This window comes from Melopsittacus undulatus, chromosome 3, assembly GCF_012275295.1.
Source record: "Melopsittacus undulatus isolate bMelUnd1 chromosome 3, bMelUnd1.mat.Z, whole genome shotgun sequence".
NCBI classification, from domain to species: Eukaryota; Metazoa; Chordata; class Aves; order Psittaciformes; family Psittaculidae; genus Melopsittacus; species Melopsittacus undulatus.
This window is the reverse complement of record NC_047529.1, coordinates 60,578,213-60,601,689: the sequence shown is the minus strand read 5'-3', so window position 1 is coordinate 60,601,689 and position 23,477 is coordinate 60,578,213. Positions and strand designations below refer to the sequence as shown.

Here is a 23,477-nt window from a genome sequence, read left to right as displayed (position 1 = left end):
TTTCTAATATGATGTATGCTGGACTAAAATGAGATTAGTTCAAGACCACAAATGCTTCAATAAAACACTTTAAGAGAAACCTTTTGCTAGCTGTAAAACTAGGCTCCACAGAAAAAAAATTATTATAACAAAGGCAATAACTGGAGGAACCTGCAACCTTCTATATGCTATTACTAAATGATTAACACTGTTCTAACACCAACAGTCTTGTATATTTTTCCATCTTTGCTCGAACAAATTTGTAATTGAAAAATCAAGTCAGAAAATCAAAAATAACGCAGACAAAAGATATTTGGTAGAAGCGCCAAATGCACTGTCTGTATTCAATGACAGTATTGTATATATAAAAGAATATATATTACCAGTAAAATAACTTACCTTAATTTTGCAATCCATAGAGCAAGACAACAGTATGTGCCCAGAGAGAGGAAACAATCTAACTGCACTGACACCCTGTAAATAAGGACATAATTTAAACAGTAAGTGGAGCATCTAGATGTTTCCTCTGTTCACTTGCCTTCTTTTCTAAGCAAAAAGCTAATCCTCATAAAATATACAGATACTGTTATCTTCAAAAGAAATAACCTGCCCACATTCCATTTTGGAAACAGTGATGCATTTTGAACAATTGTTACTGACAAGTTGATTCACTTCAAGGGCTGTATATGTACCCTTTTGCAACACTCACACTGCTACTGTGGTAAACACAGCAAAGAAATTCAACCTGTGGGTTTAGGGTGACTGTTTCTGTATAACAAGCCTTTTTGGCTGAGGCAGGTGAGGAATTTTTCCACAGAAAAGTTTCTGGGGAGCTCCATTTCTTACACATACTACCAATGGCTTGTACCCAATGAACTCAAGATTCCCTGAGGACAGCAGATTCCCACTCATCTATTTCAGATAACTCCTTCCAGATAAAGCCCAAAGAACAACTCATTGTTTCATGTCCTTCTTTCCATTTCATGTCAATTACTCTATTCATATTCTATCCAGTTCCTCCCATCCCTGTTTGGAGTTGGGTGCTTTATCCTCCCTATTACTGTCTCATTATATTGTCCAGTTTTCTTGAGTTGTCAGCCCATCTTTCATCTGCTTCTCACATCAGTAATGTCATTCATCTCAGGAAAAAGCTGTTTTATGCATCAGTCTGCTTTAATAGGATAATATGCAGAGGAGTGACTAGAGCTTTGTGGAGGAGATGTTATTCTGGCAAACACTGATAGTTGCAGCTACAAGCTTTATGATGCAGCAATCATAAAAAAAAGTTCAGAGCTGTGACTCAAGTAAAAAGGGGTAAAAACTGAAAGTGTTCCCTGTGTCCTTCTTTTTTCCATCTTTCCAATATCATTAAGGTGCTGTCCGTTGCCAGAAAGCATATTCCTTCAAGCAATACTGAAAATTAGAGATAAAAGCAGCAGCAAATTGAGTATGAACTTTACAAACCTGAAGAGTGGAAGACTTCTTTAATACCAAAATACGTATACAGTTATGGGCTCTTGCACAAGAAGAAACTGTAGATGCTAAACAGCATCAGAGAAAAGTCTCAACCAGGCACACCTTTCAAAAGTGGCAGCTTTTGGGTAACAGTATTTAGGAAACTTGCTGATGCATCATAAGCACAAAACCTTATAACTTTTGGTAAGTTTGATATGGAATAGCCCTTAACTACTTTAACTCTATTTAAAAAAAAAAAAAAGGCATCTTTAGGGATCTCTAGAATTAGTCCTAGTCTTATTCATATAGTAGTTTAGGAAATAACTCCACATCCCACAGAAGTCACTGAATAATACTTGTCCCTTTAAGGGAGATCAGGAAGCCACTATGCTAACAAAAAGGTATATGCAAGTAAATAACTGCATTTCAGCAGACAAATACCTTGTCTGAGCATGTACTGCAACCAATTACATGCATAACATAGTAAAGACAAAATACCCCTTCCTTCTACTGACACTTCAGTTTTATAAAAGTTACTAGCTTCAGACATAAAGTGAAGTGCATTTTTTATGATCCACACTCACAAACATGACTTCCTACCTTTGTATGTCCAGACCACACATGGATTTGTTTCTTTGGAAGATAGCACTTTTCAGGTGGCATTGTAGAACGGAGATTAACTCCAACATCTTGAGGGACATGAAGATATGACCTCCCCTGGTAGTCATACATTTCCTTAACTGAAAATGTAAACACAGAACTCTGAGAATCCAAGACCCTGTACTTTAAAAGTTAATAGTCTTCGAAAGGCTCAACAGCCACACAAAATTAAGGTTTTTCTGAACACAGCTGATCTGTGAAGTGGGAGGGAAAGGAGATAGGGGAAGAAAAATCCACTTCAGAGGATATAGAATCTTTTTTGTCATCAGCTAAGCTCAAATTAAATCATTTCAGCAAAGTCTGCTTGGAATCTGATAATCAGAACATGAAGACAGTCTCTCCCCACACACACCTGACTCTTCATCAAACAGCAAAAGAAAACCAACACAAGGTTTCTTACACTAACTCTACATGGATTCAAATGTGCATCTCTAACCCTGGAATTTGCTTGCAACTCACATTCCAGCCAGCTCTGTGCTGTGTCAGTCATGTCAACAGAACGACTAATCAGAGTAAAAAAAGATACACTTGGCAGGTGTGAATGAATATTGGTCAGCAGTAGCCAACAGCTGCTCTTTAACTAGATTTAAGAAGTGATTAGACAATCAGACATGCAGGGATGTATTGTGCTCTGAAATGGGTACTTCAGAGTAGACTTATGCTGGATAGCCATGACATTAAGCTGTGTACTGATTTAATTTCTCCCTTTCTGGGATATTGTTATGGCAGTTTCAGTTGTACAAGTGACCTCCTGCACAGTATCAATGCTTACATGTTTCTGCAATGTTTGTTTTTGAGAAGACTTAAGTTTATCTCATAAGGTCTTTCACTGTGAAACTTCAGGTAGAGGCTACAAAAAGCTGGATTAAAAAAAAATTATTCTGCAGGAGCCCAGTGGCTAAAATTTTAGGTTTAGATGATCACTATTCAATAGAAATTTTCATGATCTTCTACTAAAGAATGAAGTACTAATGTCAGCCACTTCTTCAACGCATGTAAGGAAGGATACGCCAACTTATGCATGTGAGCCTATCTGTAGAAAGTGGTAAACAAAGAGAGATATGGTTTACCAGATATCTATGCCAAGCAATATAAGGCAGGACTGTTTTGCATGCAGAGTTCAAGTAAGTTTCCCAAAATCACTAAGTTTACTTACCAAACCATTTTATTTGAAGGTATCACTATAAATACTGACACTATAGGCTTCCATAGGGTAATTATTTGACACACAATTATTTATAGTATAGCAAGAACATTTACATTAAAACTGAGGAAGTATGAAGTCCAACTGATTTTCTAAATTGTATGTAAGCCATAACTCAAAGTACAACCTGCTGATGAAAATACTGGCATTCAGACCTGCAGTAATTCTGAAGCTAAAACTAAGCCAAACTCATAACTTTAAAATGTTTGCTCTGTAAAACAGGAAAGGGACGTGCTCATCTAGTAACATTAAAAGTAAATAAATAAAATCAGTGCCCTGAAAGATGACATTTCTAGACTGCTTTTCACAGTATGAAGTGGAATTAGTCCAAGTTTATCTCTTTCCCTGTCCTTCATGCTTACACCTGTGAGTGCTGTTAACTCCAACACAGAGGCAACACGAAGGTGCCTCAGCAAAAATGCTGGGGCTCTCTGCCTTCCTTACTAATTAACACAGCAGGCAAGAAAACACTGAACAAGATGAGGAGAATAGACAGGAAGATGGCACTACCATGTAATATAGTCTTCTCCTCTCCAGGTTTATCATCTTCTATTTTTCCTCTCTTCTGCCTCTTAGCTGTTATTTCATCCAACTCTTTCTGTTCTTCCTGGAAAAATAAACCATGATTTTTAAAAAATTCAGTATCTGGAGTCACATCACAAAATCCAGAACTGTACCACTGTTTATTTACTATTAAGAACACATTTATTTGCTAAATGAGATTAGAAATATTTCTAAGCATCAGTAAAGATAATACATTTCTCAAAACCAGGACAGTTGGAAAATAATTTAATGTTATCTTTTTGTTCATAGACTACAGCTAAGCATCACTGTCTGAACAAGGATGTGTGTTGGAGGGTTGTGTGTGTTTGTGTGGGTGTGTATGTTATTGGGGGGGGGGGGTTCTTTTGTTTCGCTGGGTTCTTAAACAAGTTTAACTTTCAGTTCTTTTCAAGCTGCTTCTGTATATAAACCTCTTTTAATCACTCTACACACAGATACAATGCCCTTTATTTCCAACCAGTCTTGCAAATAATAGAATGCAAAATATTTGGATTACCTTATTTGGATATATAACTTGACATGTATATCATCCTAAAGCATAGCATGGGTAAACCACTGCAATGTACTAAATTTGTAGCTATTGTGTTACAGTACTTACTTCTGATGGTTTAGCTACTTCTTTTTCATCAACATACTTTGCCCATGGTCCCAGAAAACCATCAATGTTAGATGCATCATTCTCCTTGAATTTCTTCCTTTTTTCAATTTTCCTTTGTCCTGTTTCAAACACTGTTAAACCTGAAGAAGGAAGCAACACATATAGCCTGGCTGCTAACACAGAATAGAACATCACAAGTCACACCATAGTTTAAAAGAAAAAGCTACCACCACCACTCTGTCCAATATGTACAGGAGAATGGAAAAAGCATTTGTCTAAAACTGGTGAAAGCATGGCTAACTTTCCTAACTATGAACACTGCTAACTGTACAATAAGAGTAACCACTTAAACTGTTTTTTTTATGGTTTGTTAGACATTGCAACCATGCATGTACCCATGCATTTTTAACATTGAGTCTGCAGATATCAATTTTCATATCTGAAATAGTGCAGTGTTTGAAAGTAGAGTCCCAGCAATTGGCTTCTGATCCCCCTCACCCCTTTACCATCTGGCAGCCTTCAAATGGCTTTTCTTTTCCAAATAACCCAACAGCTTAACTCTGCTAAGTAGAGGTAACATGCAATTTCCAGCAGGGGTGGTAGAGGTTCTATATAGTGATCAGTTTGCTACTGAGTAGCAGTTAAGATGATTAGCTACATATGAGTATCCTAATAAAGACATATGACTGTATTAGCTAAGACAGAATGTAAGAGGACCAAAAAACTGTTTCACATATACAGATCAATTCTATTTATGCAATGGCACATGCCAGGTTCCAACTGCAAATACTACTTTGAGATTGGACATGATAGCCTGAAATATCTGCTCCTTCAAGAAAGGAAAGCACTCCAAATATTTCTCTTCCCTTTTCACATTACAATTACAACACATCTTTTTTTATTGCATCTTTGGATATGCATAAGTCTCCCATAATTCCTTCCTTTGCTAATGCCTCTTCCATTTCTCAGTAAAAAAAAAAAAAACAAATCAAAAAGAACAGTCATCAGTTGCAAGTCATTTATATGAGATTCTGAACTAATTACCTTGATTTTTTTCAGCTTCTTCTACAGAACCAATATATTTGGTAGCAACTTCAGGGTTATCTATGGAGGGATCTAATGCATAACCTAGAACAAGAAGAGAGATAAAATACTGTTATTTCAAGCTTTTTAGTTTTGTACAACCTTTAGTACTTTGACCCTGCCCCCCCAAATTTTTTTCCTGTTGACTCTCAAGGAGCTAGAGATGAGGAAGGGTTGATACTTTCAAATCCCACCCACTTATCACTCAGCCTGAGTATTAAAATTAACACAAAGTATTATCATGAAGCCCTAAGTATGTGCTGCTGCCAGAATGCTTCCATTTGTACAAGAGAGAAGCAAATAAATATTATAGGCAACAGTTAACATAAGACACAAAGGGAAAGTTGCCACAGGAAGCAAAGTCACTGCATCTTTCTAGTGGGAAGGGTCCCCTGGAGGTCCCTGGCCCACTGTCCTGCTACAACCAAGGTCAACACTAAATTCAGACCAGTTTGTTGTAACGCAAACATTACTAGTTTTCTGAAATGCTGTAGCAGCCTCTTCTTGCTGTAACATGTCATAAGGAAGAGACCAGCTCAAAAACTTATGTTGTGACGTGACTTTAAAAAGATGGTGCTTTAGTTCAGTGCCCTGTTTCTTGGTTTTCAAAGCTAATCAGTCATGCTGAAACCAGCCCATTGCTGGTCCACACCCAGAGCTGTCTGGCCTCAGCAGCAACCTCTGGCCCTGCAGCCTCCTGCTTTGCCCGCTACCTCTGCTGGGTCAAAGAGAATGCTGCTTGTGTCTGTCAAGCCTGGGGATGGCAGCAGCTGGAAAGAAGAGGACACGGGGAAAAAAAATGAAAGAAATTAAGTTTTCTAGGGCTTTGTACATATTCTGTCTTCCCTGGCTGAAATTATTTCATCCTCTTCCTGCCAGAGTTGAGAAAGCTTGTTCCTTCAACTTCCTTTAACTAACATGGATGGTATCAGAAGCAGCAGCAACAGCATTTAATTTTTAAGAAAATCAAGTATTTTTAATCAAGTATTTATTATCATTTCCTGATTACAGCTATTGAGCCTCATAAAAACCTCAAACCAACCAAACAAAAAAAAAACCAACATGAAAACCCCTGCTGAATTCAATCTTTAAATACTTTATAAAATGTACCAGCATTTCATAGATATGCAGGATATTGACAGTTTTTTATACCGAGGTTCTTATTTTAATAAGCATATCTCACAGTTTTTCTCCATTTATAGAGTGGATAGCAGGATCTTAAAAGAATAAGATAGATGAATAAATTCATCTGATTCCCAAGGAACAGGTGCACTGAACAGTTAGTTACTGACCACCATGGCTTTTTTTTTTTTTTGGAAAGACTGCACCCTAGTGGACATATCACCAATTCTTATTAAACATTACTCAAGTGACAAAATGTCCCTTGAGGACTCAATGAGAATCTCTCCGAATCAGGAAGGGGCAGAGGCAGAAAGACAGCAATGAATATATTAAATCACTGGTTAAAGTAATCACATACACAGAAATCAAAGAAACACGACAGCATACAGTCTAATTCTTACATTTCTGGTGATTCAGAAACATTTCTAGACATTGCCCAGTCCACCCCAGAAACCAATGGTCCATAAAAGCACTTGGATGCATTCAAGTTGAGAACCTATCAATACCATCCCAACAGCCCAAGGAGGTCATCTGCCCCCCTCCTCCACATTACTCAAAGACTACTGTCCTAGAAGATGGCCCTCATAATTTCTTTTCAGATGCTGGGGAAAAAAATATTACGAAAATTAGTAGAAGAGTTATTCCAAGAACATAGCAAGTGTTCCTATACAGGTGGAGCAATCTGTAGACCAGTTCTGGAGCTTCAAACCTGGTAAGACCCAGCTCCAGAACAACATATGCCCAGATGTTTCATGAATATGATATAAAGATAGAAATGCATACCAATGCCCTCTTATGAAATATAAATTCCCACTATACCTATACCAAACAACAAAAAAAAAGGATCATTCAGTTATTCTAGACTATTATTACAACTCACTTCCAAGGATAAGCAAACTGAGCAGACACTGCAATTACACTTCTGCCAATTAGACTGCCTGCTTTAACTAAGCCCCTATTTCAATGAGTTCTCTTCCAATCTATAATGCTTCTGTTAAGAGCGGAGAGATATTTCTTTGGCTTTATGTCAAAATCAATACAGTGGATTACTTGTCCTCCAACTGTATTGACACAGTCTCTGGGACTCTATTTGGTCAGTACTTGTAAAAGAGGAACAGTATTCTAATGAATAGAGCCCCTGGGCCAAGCACAGCTTCCCATGGATGTGGAGACTTCTTATAGCTGGGTTGAATTTGGTCCAGCATCATTCTCACAGAAAAGCTCTGAACAATTTCTACTTTCTAGTGGATATGTGAAAGAGAATCTTTTCTTTCTAGCTCGGACTCCTAAACGCAGCTGCAAAAGACAGCCTGCTTTTATCCTACTCAGCTGGTATGCCATATAATGTGCCCTGACTTCTACATCTCCTTCAGTGTTATTTAGAAGGTAGATATTTCACACCGTGTTTTAGCAAGGAAAGGTACAACTGCACCTACATCCATAATTTCAGTGCACCTGAAAATGGTTGGTTAAATTATCAGACTTTGGTATACTCCAGAAAGACAGATAATTAGAAGTATGTTTACACTGTTCTGGGCAATGCGGCATACAGAGACCCAGGATAGCTCATGTATGTGGAAAAATGCAGCTGGACTAAAACATCCTGACTGCACTGGCCTCTCCAGGGAGTCAAAGTAATCAGAGAATAAGGTGCCCACAACTGTAAGAGGTAACAGTGACTGTAGGTGTTGCATGTAACATGAGGAGATGAAGAACAAATCAGAAGTTTTATTTCCAAAGTCGGTCATTTTAAGCTCTTAAAATATCAGTCTTACTGATGAAATAATCCTGTTACGAGTATTCAGTAACCTGGTTATTACAAGCTTTGAGATTTATGGGCAGCAGACTGTTTCTTTAAAAAGGACTTCAATATCTTGGCAAGGAGAGATTTTTAAACTCTTAAATGCCCCATGAATGAAGCAGTCCACTTCTACAATGACTGCTGATGCTGAACGAGCTACGAAATTATTTTTCTACCATATTCATGAACAGTTTGTGTGCAGCATGTAAAAAATAATCTGTAATTCTGCTCCACACTGAAAACTGATATATGCCCCCATAATTAAAGACAGTATATTGTCCTTCTCAAAATAATGCTCAGAAAGGAATTGTCAAGAAAAGAGACTACTTCTTCTGAGGGTACAGACACAGAAGAATAAACAAGGGCTTATCTTTCAGGGCTTCCTAGTCGTTTTAGCCATGCTCCAAGGACTACAACATTGGCTTTTGACCATTTACATCATCATGACCTGTAAAGTGAAATTCTTGTTTTTCTAGAGATAAAGCCTTCTCTTTAATAGTTAAAATTATGTAAGAAGATTGCCTTACATGAATGGATTCAAAATAGGGTAGATTACCTATGACTGCAGGTGCAAAACTGGTTACTAATTAAAAAAGTCAGATTCTCACAGAGTAATTACTGAAGGCTTTCCATCAAATTGGGAGAGGATCTTATACTAAAACGGCCCACCCAACTATAGTATTCAGTATTTTTTATGGATTATGCCATCAGAAAAGGATCCCATACCTGTAAAAGCTGCAGCTGACACCAAAGACAAGTGTGAAACATTTCACTTCAGCAAAGACATGATGAATGACAAATACCAAAAGCAAGCAAGAAAGAAACTGATCAGGTCCAAGAGGAAAAGCACAGGCTGCCAGGGTACTGGTGTAGGTACACTTAACAAGTGTATCTGACACCAATAAGAAAAATAAGTAATAATAGAACAAGAAATCTGAGATTTATTGCAAAGGAAAAACTACATAAAACATGGAACAGCACTGGGAAGGCCTAATCTAGATTGGCATGTCCAGTTTTAAGCAACATAGTCAAAATAAAAATTCAGAAAAAAAATTAGAGTAACAAGAATGATCAAATATTGGAGGGAAGGGAAAGCCTAGAAAAGACTGAGGAAACATGCTTGTCAGTCTAAAGAGAGATAAAGGACAAACAGCAAAAACCTGATGGAATCAAAGGTAGTCTCAATTTGTAAAACATTAGAGACAACAATGACCCATGGCTTGACAGGGCTCCTGAAGGGAATATGAGAAATAGTTTAGATTTGTAGCACAGAAGTTTCAGGGTGGTATCAATAAAATCTGAACTATTACACTTGTGAAAAAAACCTACAACATTTAGAATCATATAATAAGTTAGGTTAGAAAAGACTTTTAAGATCATGGGGTCCAACTGTTAACCCAGAAATACTCAGTTTACCACTAAACCATGTTGCTAAGCACCACATCTACACATCTTTTGAATCTCTCCAGGGATGGCAATTCCACCAGTTCCCTGGGCAGCCTGTTCCAATGCTTGATAAGCCCTTCAGTGAAGATTTTTTTTCATAATATCAAATCTAAAGCTCTCCTAGAACAACTTGAGGCCATTTCCTCTCATCCTATTGCTTGTTACTTGGGAGAAGAGACTCACACTCACCTCACTACAACCTCCTTTCATATAGTTACAGGGAGCTTTAAGGTCTCCCCTGAGCCTCTTTTTCTCTAAGCTTAACACCAGTTTCCTCAGCTGCTGAAGATCTTAACCCTAACATGGAAAACATCTCCAGTGCCTGTGTCAACTTCATCTCTCCAAACTCCTGGAATGAAGGGAACCTTACTGGGATGGGTAGGTCTCATCTAGATTTAAAAGGTTGTTGGTACTGAGAAGGTTCAAGTGCTTTTTGATGAAATAGCTGGGGACAGCCAACCGTTAAAGAAAAACAAGCAGGCACACCATCTTAAAAAAAGCCATATCCTTAAGCAAAAGGCAGCACAGAAATCTGAAACCTCAGATAACAAGGATAGCAGTAAGTACAAAATCCTATTTCAACTGAGGGCAGGGAAACGGAAAACCCAAGCATGCATACAAAATGGCAGAGTCTATAAATAAAACATAGTAAAATTGGAATATCTTGTTTTAAATTTATAAAGCAATGTATTCTATTCAATTATGTCAGTATTACATTCTTTACCAGGTAAAAAGAATACAGAAATAAGATGGTCATACCAGTAGGAAAAACAGGCTATATGCTACAGAAGGCTTAAAGACAATTCAGATGAACAAGTTAATAGAGTTAACAGGCATTAAAGGATCCTTTGGATTGAAATTCCAGTTTTAAGTAGTGGTGAGTACAGTCACCAGAACTCCCTTTCTGAGCATTCAGCCAGAAGGTACAATAACCATGAAATGGTAACAGAGATTAAACAGGTGCTAGGGAGAGAAGCACAGTAATAATGACATGGTTTAGTCACCTCCTTGTAACAGACTGCAAATTTTACACCAAGATGCAATGGAAACAGCTTTTTACACAATGTACTTGTACCAGGAAGCAGTCACATTAGAGGCTCACATAGGAAAAAAAAACTCAAAAAAGGGTCAACTGAGCAGTACAGGAAACTTGATCTTAAAACATCTTTTTTTTTCCCCCTAAGTATATGCATTTTAACAACAACCACAATGCAGTATAAATTAACATTGTTGAGGAACCAAAGCAAGCCATAAAAACATTTGCTACAATGATCTCAATCTCAAAACAGGAGGGCTATATTAAGTAAAGAAGATTTTTAAAAGGAACAGAAAGTGAGCAAAGGGTAAAAGCCTTTTCCAAATGCAGGGACACTTCAAAGACACCATGTAGGAGAAAACGAACTAATGCCTGTAGCTATTAAAGATGACTTTAAAGAAAGCAGAAGGAAGTGAGCACAGCTGAACAGTATGTAAAGAGAAACTATTAGAAATAAGAAACTATTCTTCAAAGCACTGAAGTTGCATCCAGATGTGAAAGATACAAAGAAACAAACTCTGGCAGACAAAGTAAACACTACAGTAAGGCAAACCCCCTTTGCCTCTCAAAAATGAGGGGCAAAACACATAAAGTATAAAGCCTAACATTTGCCCTTTGTCAATAACTGCAGGGGCAGAAAGCATGTAGGCCAACAGATACAGGAATAAAAAGTGCATCAGTGACTTTTTTTTAAAATGTATGTTCATTGTGAAGGAATGTGGTAGGCTCCTGTGACAGAACCTTTCTTTATGGGTAATGTGACAAAATATCCATCTCAAAGCGAAATGCCAGGAGACTAGAGTCAAATAAGTGGTAACGAAACACTGGGACCAGCTGGTAGTTATCCAAGAGATCTAAAGCTGAAACACAGTGCAAAAATGCTCATGTTGTATCACCTCAATATGATAGAAATGGAACGTATCAAATACAATGCCAACTTTCAGAAGACGCTTCAGAGATTTGGGGAACTACAGGTCAACTAGCCAGACATTTGTATGGTTAGAAGTTTCAAGCTGTAGAAACTATAATGAAGGAAACGAGGAGGGCACTTGGATGAGTGCTATATATCCCAGCAGAGCAGGCAACACAGCTCTCCACAGAGGTAAATTACAATGACAAAACCTCCAGAATATTTCTGAGGTGACAAATGTGAATGAGCAAAGCTTGGTTGATGTTGGATACCCTTATGAAATCAAGTTAAACTTATTACAGAGTGTCTCAAAGAGTCTTTAAGAGCTACACAGGTCTTCATGTTATTAAAAGTTATTAAGACACTGTCAAGAATAAATGGACAGCTTCCACAGCACAAGAAAGTTGCTGGCAGACACATGCTCAGGCCCATGCTGTACAACACATGGATAAATTATCTGGAAAAAAGGAGCAAGTAGCTTTTACAAAGCTACTCAAAGTAGTAGAGAAAAAAAAAAAGCCACGTTAAGAATTCTTAGAAACTCAAGGGTAAAAGCCTCTCACTTTATTGAGCCACAAAAAAATCAGTGAGATTACACCTTAAATGCTGTGCACAGCTTTGCTGTTCATGTCAGGAACAATACAGTGAAACCAGCAGAGACTAAGAAGAGAAAGAAAGCACAGCTATAGATACGGAAAAGCTGCAACAGAGGAACAACAAGATTGATCACTGAAAACTCATAGAAACATTGCCCTTACTTGAGAGACTACATATCGAAAAAAAGTATTCAGATGTATCATTATTTTCTTGCATCTTTCTTCTACTTCTCACTATGTACCAATTACTGCCCATGTATCTAACAGGATAAAGGGTTGAAAGGACCTTCAGTCCTTCTAGGGAGCCGGGATATCATGCTCATTTACTGCATCTTCTAGCTTGAACTTCATCTTCCCAGTGCTTGTTCTTGCAGTTTATATTGCCTATATCTCAGCTTTTCATAGCTCCATTATCACTGTACCCCGATCAGTATCTCTTGAACACACCCATAAAGCTGAATACTATAGTTGCACAGTTGCCAATGTTACTGGTCTTAAAAATGTATTTTTTATACTCTCTTGTAAGACAGCTTTCAATGCTGCACATGACATAAATCAACAGCAGGGGCTTTGGGTAGATTTACTAGTTCTATCCTTCCCCAAACTAAATTTCACAAACAAAAAAATCCCAAACCCAAACACTACATGCATACAGATCCTTTTTTCTGTATTTGTTTTACACATACACATACACAAAATGCACAATCTGTACAATGCAACATTTTATTTCACAGAAATCTCACCTGTCAATTCAGACCCTGATTAGGGCTCCTATTTGCTTTATCTATCAAGTTCTAACATCAAATTGCAGTCTAGTAAGTTAAAGTTATGCTATGGAACTATATACCTATTTCTTATTTGCCACATCCTAACAACTCAATGAAAAGTAACTATTAGCTAAAACTGTAAAAAAAAAAAAAAGCCAAACCAAAACCCAACAAAACAAATCCCCCCCCCCCCAAAAACAAACTGTCTTAAATATATTTCAATTTTTAACATTTAAAAGAAAACCTCTAATAAAACACAGATACAAAGAGAAACTGAGGAAGTTATAGTGTCTGATTTTAGGTATATTTTTCTTCCAGGTTTCACTGTAATACATGGCTCCTACAGATGTAACCAATAAAATCCTAAGCTTGTCCATCACAGAATGCAGTAAGTGGATCCATGCATGCATAAAGCCCTAATGAATTTAAGGAGACTTGTGAGTAGAGAGGTAATTTTGAGGCATGACAGTTTGCAGGTAGTAGTATTTTGAATGTAAATACACATAAAGACAGGCTCAAGTCTGTCGTGCAAAAAGCTGAGTGTTATAACACCTTAAGGTTACAAGGAAGTACCCTTACTTGCCAAATAGACTGAATTTGAAGTACATAAAGTGATACTTCATCTGAAACCAAAGATGCATATTTGCAAGACAAACCTGTGCAGCCAAGTTCAAAATTGAAATGAAAGCTTACAATGAAACACAGAAGAAAAATTAACTACTGTTATATGTAAATATATGACAAGTTTGTTCTTTCAATGGGTCCAAAATAATGCTTAGAATCCAGTTTTTCCACACTTTTTCTATTAAAAAAAAGCAATTTTTTCCTCACAATCCATAAGAAGTCTATTTGAAACTCAAGCCTCGCCCAAACTCATACATTTTTTTTTCCAAATGCAGCTACTTACAAGTGTAAAGATTCTTCAAGATGAGAAAGCAGCTACTAAAATGGCCACCAACTTGAAGTGCTTTGGGTCTGTCTTTGCTAAGAATATTTTAGTGACATATTCCCACCTTTTTCAATTCCTGTTCATTCAGCTTATATCTAGAGGCAGCCACTCTGAAGAAACTAACAACTCAGTAAGGCTTCCTTTTAGTTTTGAAAGAGCTACCTTTAGTTAGGATCATGTGAAAGAATCTATTTGCATAAACAGATCTACAGTTATTTGTCATATTAAAAGTGTGAAATTTTGATTCGTTTTCTCCATTGATGCAACTAATGGAAGGATTAATGAAGAGGGGCTTTGTAGGAGGTCATAAACCATATTACAGTTTCAAAAGAGAATGACAAAATTACATTTCCAAATAAATACTATAATCTCCAGCCATATGGATTCTCAAAGACCTTTCTTCATTTTAGCAAGTCTGTTAAAAAGAAATTTACAAAACTTTCAGTCCTATTAACTCTTCTATAGACAGTCCAGCCTGGGCACAATACAGGTGGAGGTGAATTCTACTATTAACGACTTACCATAGGTTGCAAAGGTTCTTCTTTGTTGTTCAAACATGAAATCATTGATGTGAGCTGGTTCTGCATATCCAGAAAGCATATTTCTAGGTGCAGCCATTTGTTGAGTCCTAAACGGGTTTTCTGGTCCAAACTACACCAAAAATGTTAAAAGAAAGTATATCAGAATTACTGATTTCTTATTTATCTGTGTATAATTTTTCAAGAAAAAACACAGGGGAAAAAAAAATCCCAGCACCCAACTTGTCTTTCAAAAATTGTAACAAAATCACTTCAACTTTATATTTCTTTAGAACTACTGAATAAGCTTCCAAGTTCTTTATTTTACACCGTAAGTGCTTGCACAGTTGCTCTGTACAGCTCATTTTGCGATTGAACTTTCTAGCCTGTATTACTGGTACAGTGGACAAATCAATATCAACTACTTGACACAAAGTGCCGCAATTCAGTGTGTGATCAGTACAAGCATTCAGAAGACAAAATAACTGTGCAATTCTCCTCATCAGGGAGAGACAGAAAAACATACTAAACTTGTGTACTTAATGCAGAAATTACACTGCCAACTGCATTTAAAAAGCAACTGTGAACTTGCTGTGTTATTTCAGGAAATTCACTTATGAAACCCTGTCTTCTTTTTCTTCTTGCAAGACAACAATTGCCAGTCTTCCTGACCATACCACAGTCAGGGGAAAACAAAAAAAAAAATAACAGTGAATATGAACAAATGCAAGACACCGAGACTAATACAAAAATAAATGTAATTGTAACCCTATGATTGTTGCCATATTTGCAGGCACCTGAGACTACCCCATATTAGGCTTCCCTAACTAAAAACAAGGTAGCACTGTAGTAACTGTAAAGCAGTATTTTTGCTCACACACTTCATGGCCTTGGTATGTTGCAAACAGAAAGCTTGCTATGAAAAGGCCAATTTATGTGATTCCACAAAAGGTTTTGTAAGCATAAAGTATAACTAATACAGAAATTTCAGACTGATGCAGCCTTTGTCTACCTAAAATATTAACACCTGGTCTAACAGAAGACAAGCTGTACAAAGAAGTTAAATACTGAAATCAGCTAAATGCATGAACAGCTATTTTTATCTTCCAGATAGCATGTCAGTTATTACAAAATAGAAAGCGGCTCACATGGCACGAGGCAGTCCAAATTCAGCCTAAAATGATTTTTCACTATACACATTCAGCATACCTTAAGCTACTAAAATACTTAAAGCTGATGTGAATCAAAACACTGAAAGAACTTGGATTTTAATTTTAAATCCTGCTTCAAAAGCCATGTATCCCCAAAACTTACAACCACACATTTTTCTAAGTAGCATATTGAGCAAATAGCAAAAATGTGAGAATAGCAAGAGACTAATGCATTTCATGTTTTCTCAACATCTTTATAATGCTATTTTCCTATCTTGATTTTTCAATTTCCATAGCTATTATTCTAATAAACACTTTGAGAATCTTCTTAAAACAGCTTTATGCAGAATATTAAAATTCAAGCATTAACAATACTAACACACCTGTGTAGAATCTTTTTTCAATATCCTCAAATTAGATTCCAAAATAGAGCAAGCATCAAACCATGGTATGAATTTCACATGAGATTTACAGAACCTCTGCCTTTAGGCTAAAGGCATTCCTGCTCTAAAGATCAATACTGTTTCTTACCTCAGGTGCAAACATGGTATCGTAAGTGGGATTGTATTGAACTTCCTTGATAGCAGGATCAAGGTGGACCCCTGTTTCCACATCTTCCTGAAATAAAACAGACATATTAATATACCATTTTCCACATACAGACTTTCAAATATATTACATTACCCCATTTCAGACCAAATTAGGGCTGTAGTTCAAGTTGACACTTACAGGACTGTGAAAGGAGTAGCCTGGGCAAGGTTTCTATTTCTCAAAAATATTGATTGCATTCCTGTGTTGTGCCCTGAGAAATCCATCTAAGATACATGAGGAAAGGCTTCAGGCACACAGCTCAAAATCAGTGGCAAGACTGGAGGCAAGCTTTTTTTTTGTTTGTTTTTTTTTTTTTTTTGAGAATGTTTGAAAACCAGACCTCATAAAGAAGAGCCAATTAAGTGGTCACCAATTTAATATAAAAGTGTGAAACTAGAGTCTACGAAAAGTGTAAGGCTGAAGTCACGAGCAGCTCTTCTGAAAAACAGTTGGGAAAAAAATTAGACATCAGTGCAAACATAACGTGGAATAATGAGTTTCAGAGAATCCAATGATCCCTTATCTCTAGGTTTTTAACAAACGGTATATGTGTAATTCAACTTCAGTATTTAAACACATTTCCATGAATGTTGTGACAAAAATTAAACTCGATAGATGAAAAGACAAGAAAGAGGGCCTAACTAAAAGAACAACTTCTCAAGGAGCTTGAAGAGAAAACCTTAGATGAATACACACAGCTGAAAACAGAAAGCAAAAAGATAGGAAAGAGAAAGGCGATGCTCAAAAAGACCTGGTTTCACAGAGCTCTACAGAAGCTCATTTACAGGAGGCCATTTAGCAACAACAACAACAAATAAACCCCCACTCCCATCCTCAGTTAGAATAGGAGCATATCAAAACCATTTTGCAACCTATATTACCTACACACATTTCCTTTTGCAGTTCCATGACCTGAGGACATTTTCCACAGGGGACTTTTCCAAGTCATGTCATACAGCTTGTTCTGCCAGCTAGACTTCACATCTTAGCAACCAACCTTATAACTTGAGAAAATTAATGTCATTGATAATATGGCAAAATTCATCTTCTGAACTGCTAGCGACATTAAAAAAGTTATCAGTGTACTTGAAATTAAGACACCTCTTTTTTTCCCCTGCTCTTTAAAACTGGAAAAATGAGAAAAATCCGGTTTTGCAAAAACTGCCAAGAATTTGTCAGTTCTGCTATTTTTCTTCCTCTTTTCTCCTGTTCAGTCCTATTATATGCCACTTGGTAACTGAGAAAAGAAACAGATTGTGCCATGAAAGCTGATCCTCTGCTGGACAATTATAGCAATTCTGGTTCTACTTCACTGCTGGTAGAACAGTGCTGAGTCACTTGGAAGCCACACAATATTTTCACTCCTAGACCCACCACAGGCATAGTCTTTCTGTGTGAAAACCACCGAGCCTTGAAATTGAAGCACATGTTACATTCATCAGAGCTACACTCCCCAAGACCTGCAGCCTTATTCATGTTTTCATACATTTGGGCATCAAATGATGATCTGTTAATACACTGCTGAAGCACATACTGGTTCTCTTTTCATTATGCCGTTTCACTTTAAACTATATAATAATTTGAATGTGTCCCAACCCCTACTTTACCTTCTCAGTATTTTAAAGAATCAAAATCTTCATAAGAAAATAAAGCACTGAGACAACATTATGAAATGTTAGTCTACAGCAAGAGTTCAAATTGCAGCAGACAAATTATCTTTTGGTCAGCATCTGATAACTACTATTTTGTACAGCATTATGAGACTCTGGTAGGTAGCAGAAACATTAAAAATATGAAACTGGTCTATCAACCATTTCAGAAATTGCCAAGCTGTCTGCACTGGGGTGTTTTGATGGTTTGGCTTTTTTTAAAAAAAAAAAAAAAAAGAAAAAATAAAAAGAGAGAGAAGAACTCCAGCAACCTCTGCACACAGTGAAGATCATCTGTACAACTGCATGCATCGCCAGAAGACCATTTCAGCAGAGCTCCTTATTCCAACAGCCAGAAAGTGAAAAAAGTAAACATACAGGCTTAACAACCCTGTCCCTTTATGCTGGCATTCTAGATGCAGTTGCCATAGTTATAGCAAACAGATAAGGAATCACAGGTACAGCAGTTCGGCAGAGCTGTGTGACTGAGACAGATAATCTAAAGGATCATGTCCGTCTGCTGTGCTGTAGTTCTTTCTTTGGTCACATATGACATATCTTGATTTATCTAAAAGCCTAAGGTGCGCAATCTACCATGCAGCTTATGTCCCAAGAGTGACACAAGTGGCTCTGCAGGATGGAAAACTATCAGTAGGCTAGACTGAAAGAGAAGGGCATCTGTGAACTTAATGATGGGCTAAGTATTACCCTTTGTAATTTCTGGCTCACAGAGGCATAGGAATCACAAAAAAGTGGGTCAAGAAGCTGTCAATTTAAACAGACACAGGGTTTCTCCAGAGAAAAATAAAAATTGAGCCATAGGACTGGCCATGAAGCAGTTTGTGTTTACTCCAACTTGGAAACTGTATAAATATGGGCTTTATTATGGCATGCTGTCATACAATCAAAGGTGGTATACCCCATATAACCTAAGAAAAATAAAGGTTTTAGGAAGTTATGTTTCACCAAATATGGTTTTCTTGTAAGACATAATACAATAGAGCTGCAAAACAGCTGTCAACTTCTGCTCTACGTGTCACCTCCCTGCTTTTCTCAGCAATGGTAACAAGCACCAACTGAAATATAGTGGCTACGTCGGGCACCACATATCAGCTAAGACACATGCTACCAAAAACGGTTCAAAATAGAAATTCAAGAATCAGAGGTCCAAGAAAATGACATGTACAAAAAAACTGAGCAACCTAATTTATCCTAAAAATGATCCAGATTATACAATTAGCAGAAATAAGGAAAGCCAAACACTGAATTTCTCAATCTATGGATCCACTGAAGTTCTGTAGAAAAGTTAAGTGTCTACCCAAGCAGACGCAGGTATCACTCTTGATGTAAGGCAAAAAACCAGCACGTTGTCTTACCACTGTACTACTTGATATGTTGGTTGTTTTGTTTTTGTTTTTTTTTTTTTTTTGGGGGGGGGGTAGTTTTTAAAATAAGTGTGATATCTACTTACTTGCAGTATCAGGTTGATTTACAGTTCAGATATGATTTGATTAGGTAAAAAATTATTTGATACTTAGATGCTCTCCTTTTGTCTCTTTCACCCTCCAGCACAGCATCACACTGTCACAGGGGAATGATGCTCAGGGCAGTATGCTGTGGTATTAGCATTTCCTAAGGATTCTACCTTGGGACAGAAAGAAGCTTTTGATACTAAGTGTAGATGTTATAACTCCCTAGAGATCACAGAATGCCTACCTCCTACCAAGGCATGCTCCTTCAGTCCTATCATAAAGGCCCTTTGGCCAGTTAAAAGTCAGCATAGGAAAGAGCACAGGATATAAAAGGGATTTTAGATTATAAATGCAGTAAATCAAATTACTTTCCTTCCTATGGATTCTTTAAACATGCCACAGTCCTAGTTTTCTTTGGAAAAACACTGTCTGAAAGCCATAAAACAAAACCATTACTGTATATGAAAAGTATGATTTATATAATTCAAAACAGTTTAATATAATAAGCTTGCTAGAAGTTTTTTTCTGCTTTGTTTTTGTTTCTTTATATGTAGGCAAGACAAAAACATTTTTAATTAAACATAGATCAAATCCCTGTCACAGGCATCAAAGCAAAGCTTTAAATAAAGGCTTAAATAAAGTTTTTTAAAGAGAAGAATCTGCAGCATGGACTGCAACACTTACCTGTTCCTTAGAAAGAATATGATGTTATTTACATTGAGGCAACTCACAATCCTTTTAATCCACAATATTTTAAAACTTCAAATTTTGTAATCTCCACTGTGCTATTATGTGGCTACCTGTAAGTTTAGTAAGAACCATTCATGCATTTAGCAGCAGAATTTGACACTTAAATCTCAAGTGTTTGTGTAAACACAAAGTTTGTTAGAACAAAGCAAAGGCTAGAGTTTTCCAGTTTCATATCATGCAAGTGAAGAGTTATGATGTCTGTGTTTTTCTCTGGATATTTTAGATAATAAATTTACAATGCTTCCTTCTCCCCAGTAAATTCATTACTAATTAGCCAAATAGCTAAAAAGGGCATGCTGCTTTGCATAATACCTAATTAGTTTTAATTATCCATTAAATTACAATATGGTAAATTAAGACCCTATCCTTTGAGCCACAGAGGCTAACACTATTTGTCATTTACCAACTCTCGCAGAGCCCACTTGGGCTGTGGAATATGCTGTATGATCTTTTTTAAAGATTTTCAGATTTGTTACCAAGAGAAGAATGGCACTTGCAATGAAATCCCAATATTTCATTGTTTTCAGCCTTTAATCATTATACCTATTCATCCCCTCTTAACAGTACATGTTCATTCTACTAACTTCAATAGTATAAAAACAAAACAGCAAGGGTATGTTAGATGGATTTGTTGAACTAGTCTAGATTGCCAGCATCTTGCGGGATACAAAGTTCTAAACATCTATTCTCTACAAAGATAATGTTGTGTCAAAGAAAGCAGAAAACCCCACTATATTAAAAAAAGCCAAAACATTCCTAACAGATAACACCTCAAAGTCACTAATGTTCATTACTGCTACTGAATGGTCACACGCTGACTTTGCCTCATTCCTGTCCCCGTAGATAGGGAAGCAATAGGTTTTAAAGAACATCAAGAAATGTGACTGAAATCTCTTTCTCCCACTGAAGTAGCATTTTAGATTCTACAAATAGACCTGAGACTTCTACCCTCCTCCCACAGCGAAGACAACACAAATGCTCCAGCTTTTGTACTCGGCCAGGCCAGTCTAGTTGGTTTCAACCAAGATGAATATCCTCCCCTCAAAACCAGTGAATGGAACACTGTAGATAAATATGGTAAAATCTGCTGCCATCCAAGTCTCACCCTAAACTGATGGAAATCAAACAGTAAATGTGCTGGTTTTGGTTGGAGTAGAGTTAATTTTCTTCATGGTAAACACTATGGGTCTATGTTTTAGATGTGTGCTGGCAACAATGTTGATGATACAGGGATGTTTTAAATATTGCTGAGCCAAGGCCTTTTCTGCCTCTCACAGCATGACACCAGTGAGCAGGCTGGAGTTGCACAAGTGGTTGTGAGGGGACACACCTGAGACAACTGACCCCAACTGAGGATATTCCATACCATACAACATCATGCTCAGTGTATAAAGCTGGGGGGAAAAGGAGGAAGAGCGTATAGAGCGTAGATGTTCAGAGTGATAGTTATTTGTCTTCTCAAGTCACCTCTACTCACGATGGAGCCCTGCTGTCATGGCGATAGCTGAGCACCTGCCTGCACATGGGAAGGAGTGAATGAATTCATTTTACTTCGTGTACAGCTTTGCTTCACCTATTAAACTGTCTTTATCTCAACCCATTTGTTTTCTCTCTTTTACTTTCTGATTCTATCCCACATCCCACCAGGAGTGGGCAAGTGACTGGGGCTTAGCTGCTGGCTGGGGTTAAACTATGCCTTTTCTCTCCTTTGCCTGTAAAGCAAAGCTTACAGTTGCAACATTTCCTGTGAAAGTTATTTCTTTACAGAATGTGCAATTTCCTTCAGCATTTTAAATTCATTAGTGAACGTAAGTACTTTGTGAGCAATCCTAGGGTGTTTTGTTTTAGGGTTTGTTATTCTCTTTCATATCAGTAGAAGCTGTAGCAAAATTGATTCTAATTGGTTTTGGCAATGTCTAGAGAAAATGTAACTTAGAAAGAATCCTAAAATAAGAAGTTTAGAGTGAAAAAATGAAAATGCTATGTTATAAGACTTGAAACACACGCTGGCCTCTACTTTCACATCAACATTCCTAATGTGCTGGTGCTAAGGACCAAACAAGGAATATCCATTTGACTTTTGCAGTTTATGTTCTTAATTAGCCTAATTCACACCACACAAAAGCCACCATTAACATACCTTAGCCCATTTTTGCATAGACATTGGCAAAGAAGCTCTAGATCACCAGACTTCCATTACTTAAACTTATTCTGGGTTTATTCTCACTGTCTTAACTGTAGTTAATCAGCTCATTTAATTAAACACCTTGGCACTAAGAAACCTCACTTCCTTTTTACTTTGGTTAGCAGAAGGCCCTTGGCAGTGACAGTCCTAGTTGTACTGGTGGATACCCCTTCCAGAGCATAGCCTGAAGAAAGCTTTGAACAGGACATGCTACTGGCACCTAACTTTATCCTCCAGCTGCCTGTTTCTCCTCTGGCACTGGGAATTTAACTGTGCTGGCACAGAAATAGTGCAGCTACATGGCAAGACAGATAAAGGAATGGATCCAGGGACTAGTAACTCCACCAGTTGTTTGGGTTTTGTTTGGTTTTTTTTTTTTTTTTCAATTTCAGACATTCAAACTAGTTCCTTGATGTCAGCCACCAAGCAACTACACAAACCTTTGTGCTGTCATGGCAAAGCTGCTCCTACAGCTCCAAGAGCAGTGAAGAGCACAGCCAATACTACTTGCCACTTATCATTCACACTCAAATGACATTACAGATGTTAATTAGCATTCCTTTCAAAGCCTGTATGAGAAGACAGTCTGCCAGAAGCTGCAATTCAATAATTTAAGTATTTCTAAGACTCCGAGGGATCAGAACATGCACATCAAGTCAAGACATACAATATAACATACACACACAGATACAACCAGGTACGACGCCATATGAATTAACTAACAAAGAGAAAGATTCCATTCACCCCTTTGTCACAAAGTAGAAAACTTTTCAGAAAAACTGGAAGCAACACAATACTACAGTGACAGTCATCATGGTGAGTCACCTGCTTCTGATTAGAAACTAGTTGCCTATATTAAAATCCCAAACCAAACCAACACCCTCTCCATCCCCTTTCTGAAATCACAAAAGTGAACTAATATGATACTGAACTTGGAAAATTAAGGTTTCCCAAGCAATAGTGGAATTGAAATCAGAAACGCCGATCAGTT

At 37.3% G+C, this 23,477-nt stretch overlaps 1 protein-coding gene across 1 annotated transcript in view; it reads right to left on the bottom strand.

Annotated features, from left to right (window-relative positions):
• CDC40 (cell division cycle 40) overlaps nt 1-23,477 on the bottom strand; it is a 36,592-nt gene that overhangs the window by 12,476 nt on the left and 639 nt on the right. The window contains exons 2-8 of the mRNA XM_005154683.4: nt 16,371-16,457; nt 14,692-14,821; nt 5,505-5,588; nt 4,461-4,600; nt 3,809-3,905; nt 2,035-2,174; nt 379-453 (exon numbers count right to left, since the gene is read on the bottom strand). Of these exons, the coding sequence (XP_005154740.1) occupies nt 379-453; nt 2,035-2,174; nt 3,809-3,905; nt 4,461-4,600; nt 5,505-5,588; nt 14,692-14,821; nt 16,371-16,457 (753 nt within the window). The remainder of the gene's footprint in view (nt 1-378; nt 454-2,034; nt 2,175-3,808; nt 3,906-4,460; nt 4,601-5,504; nt 5,589-14,691; nt 14,822-16,370; nt 16,458-23,477) is intronic.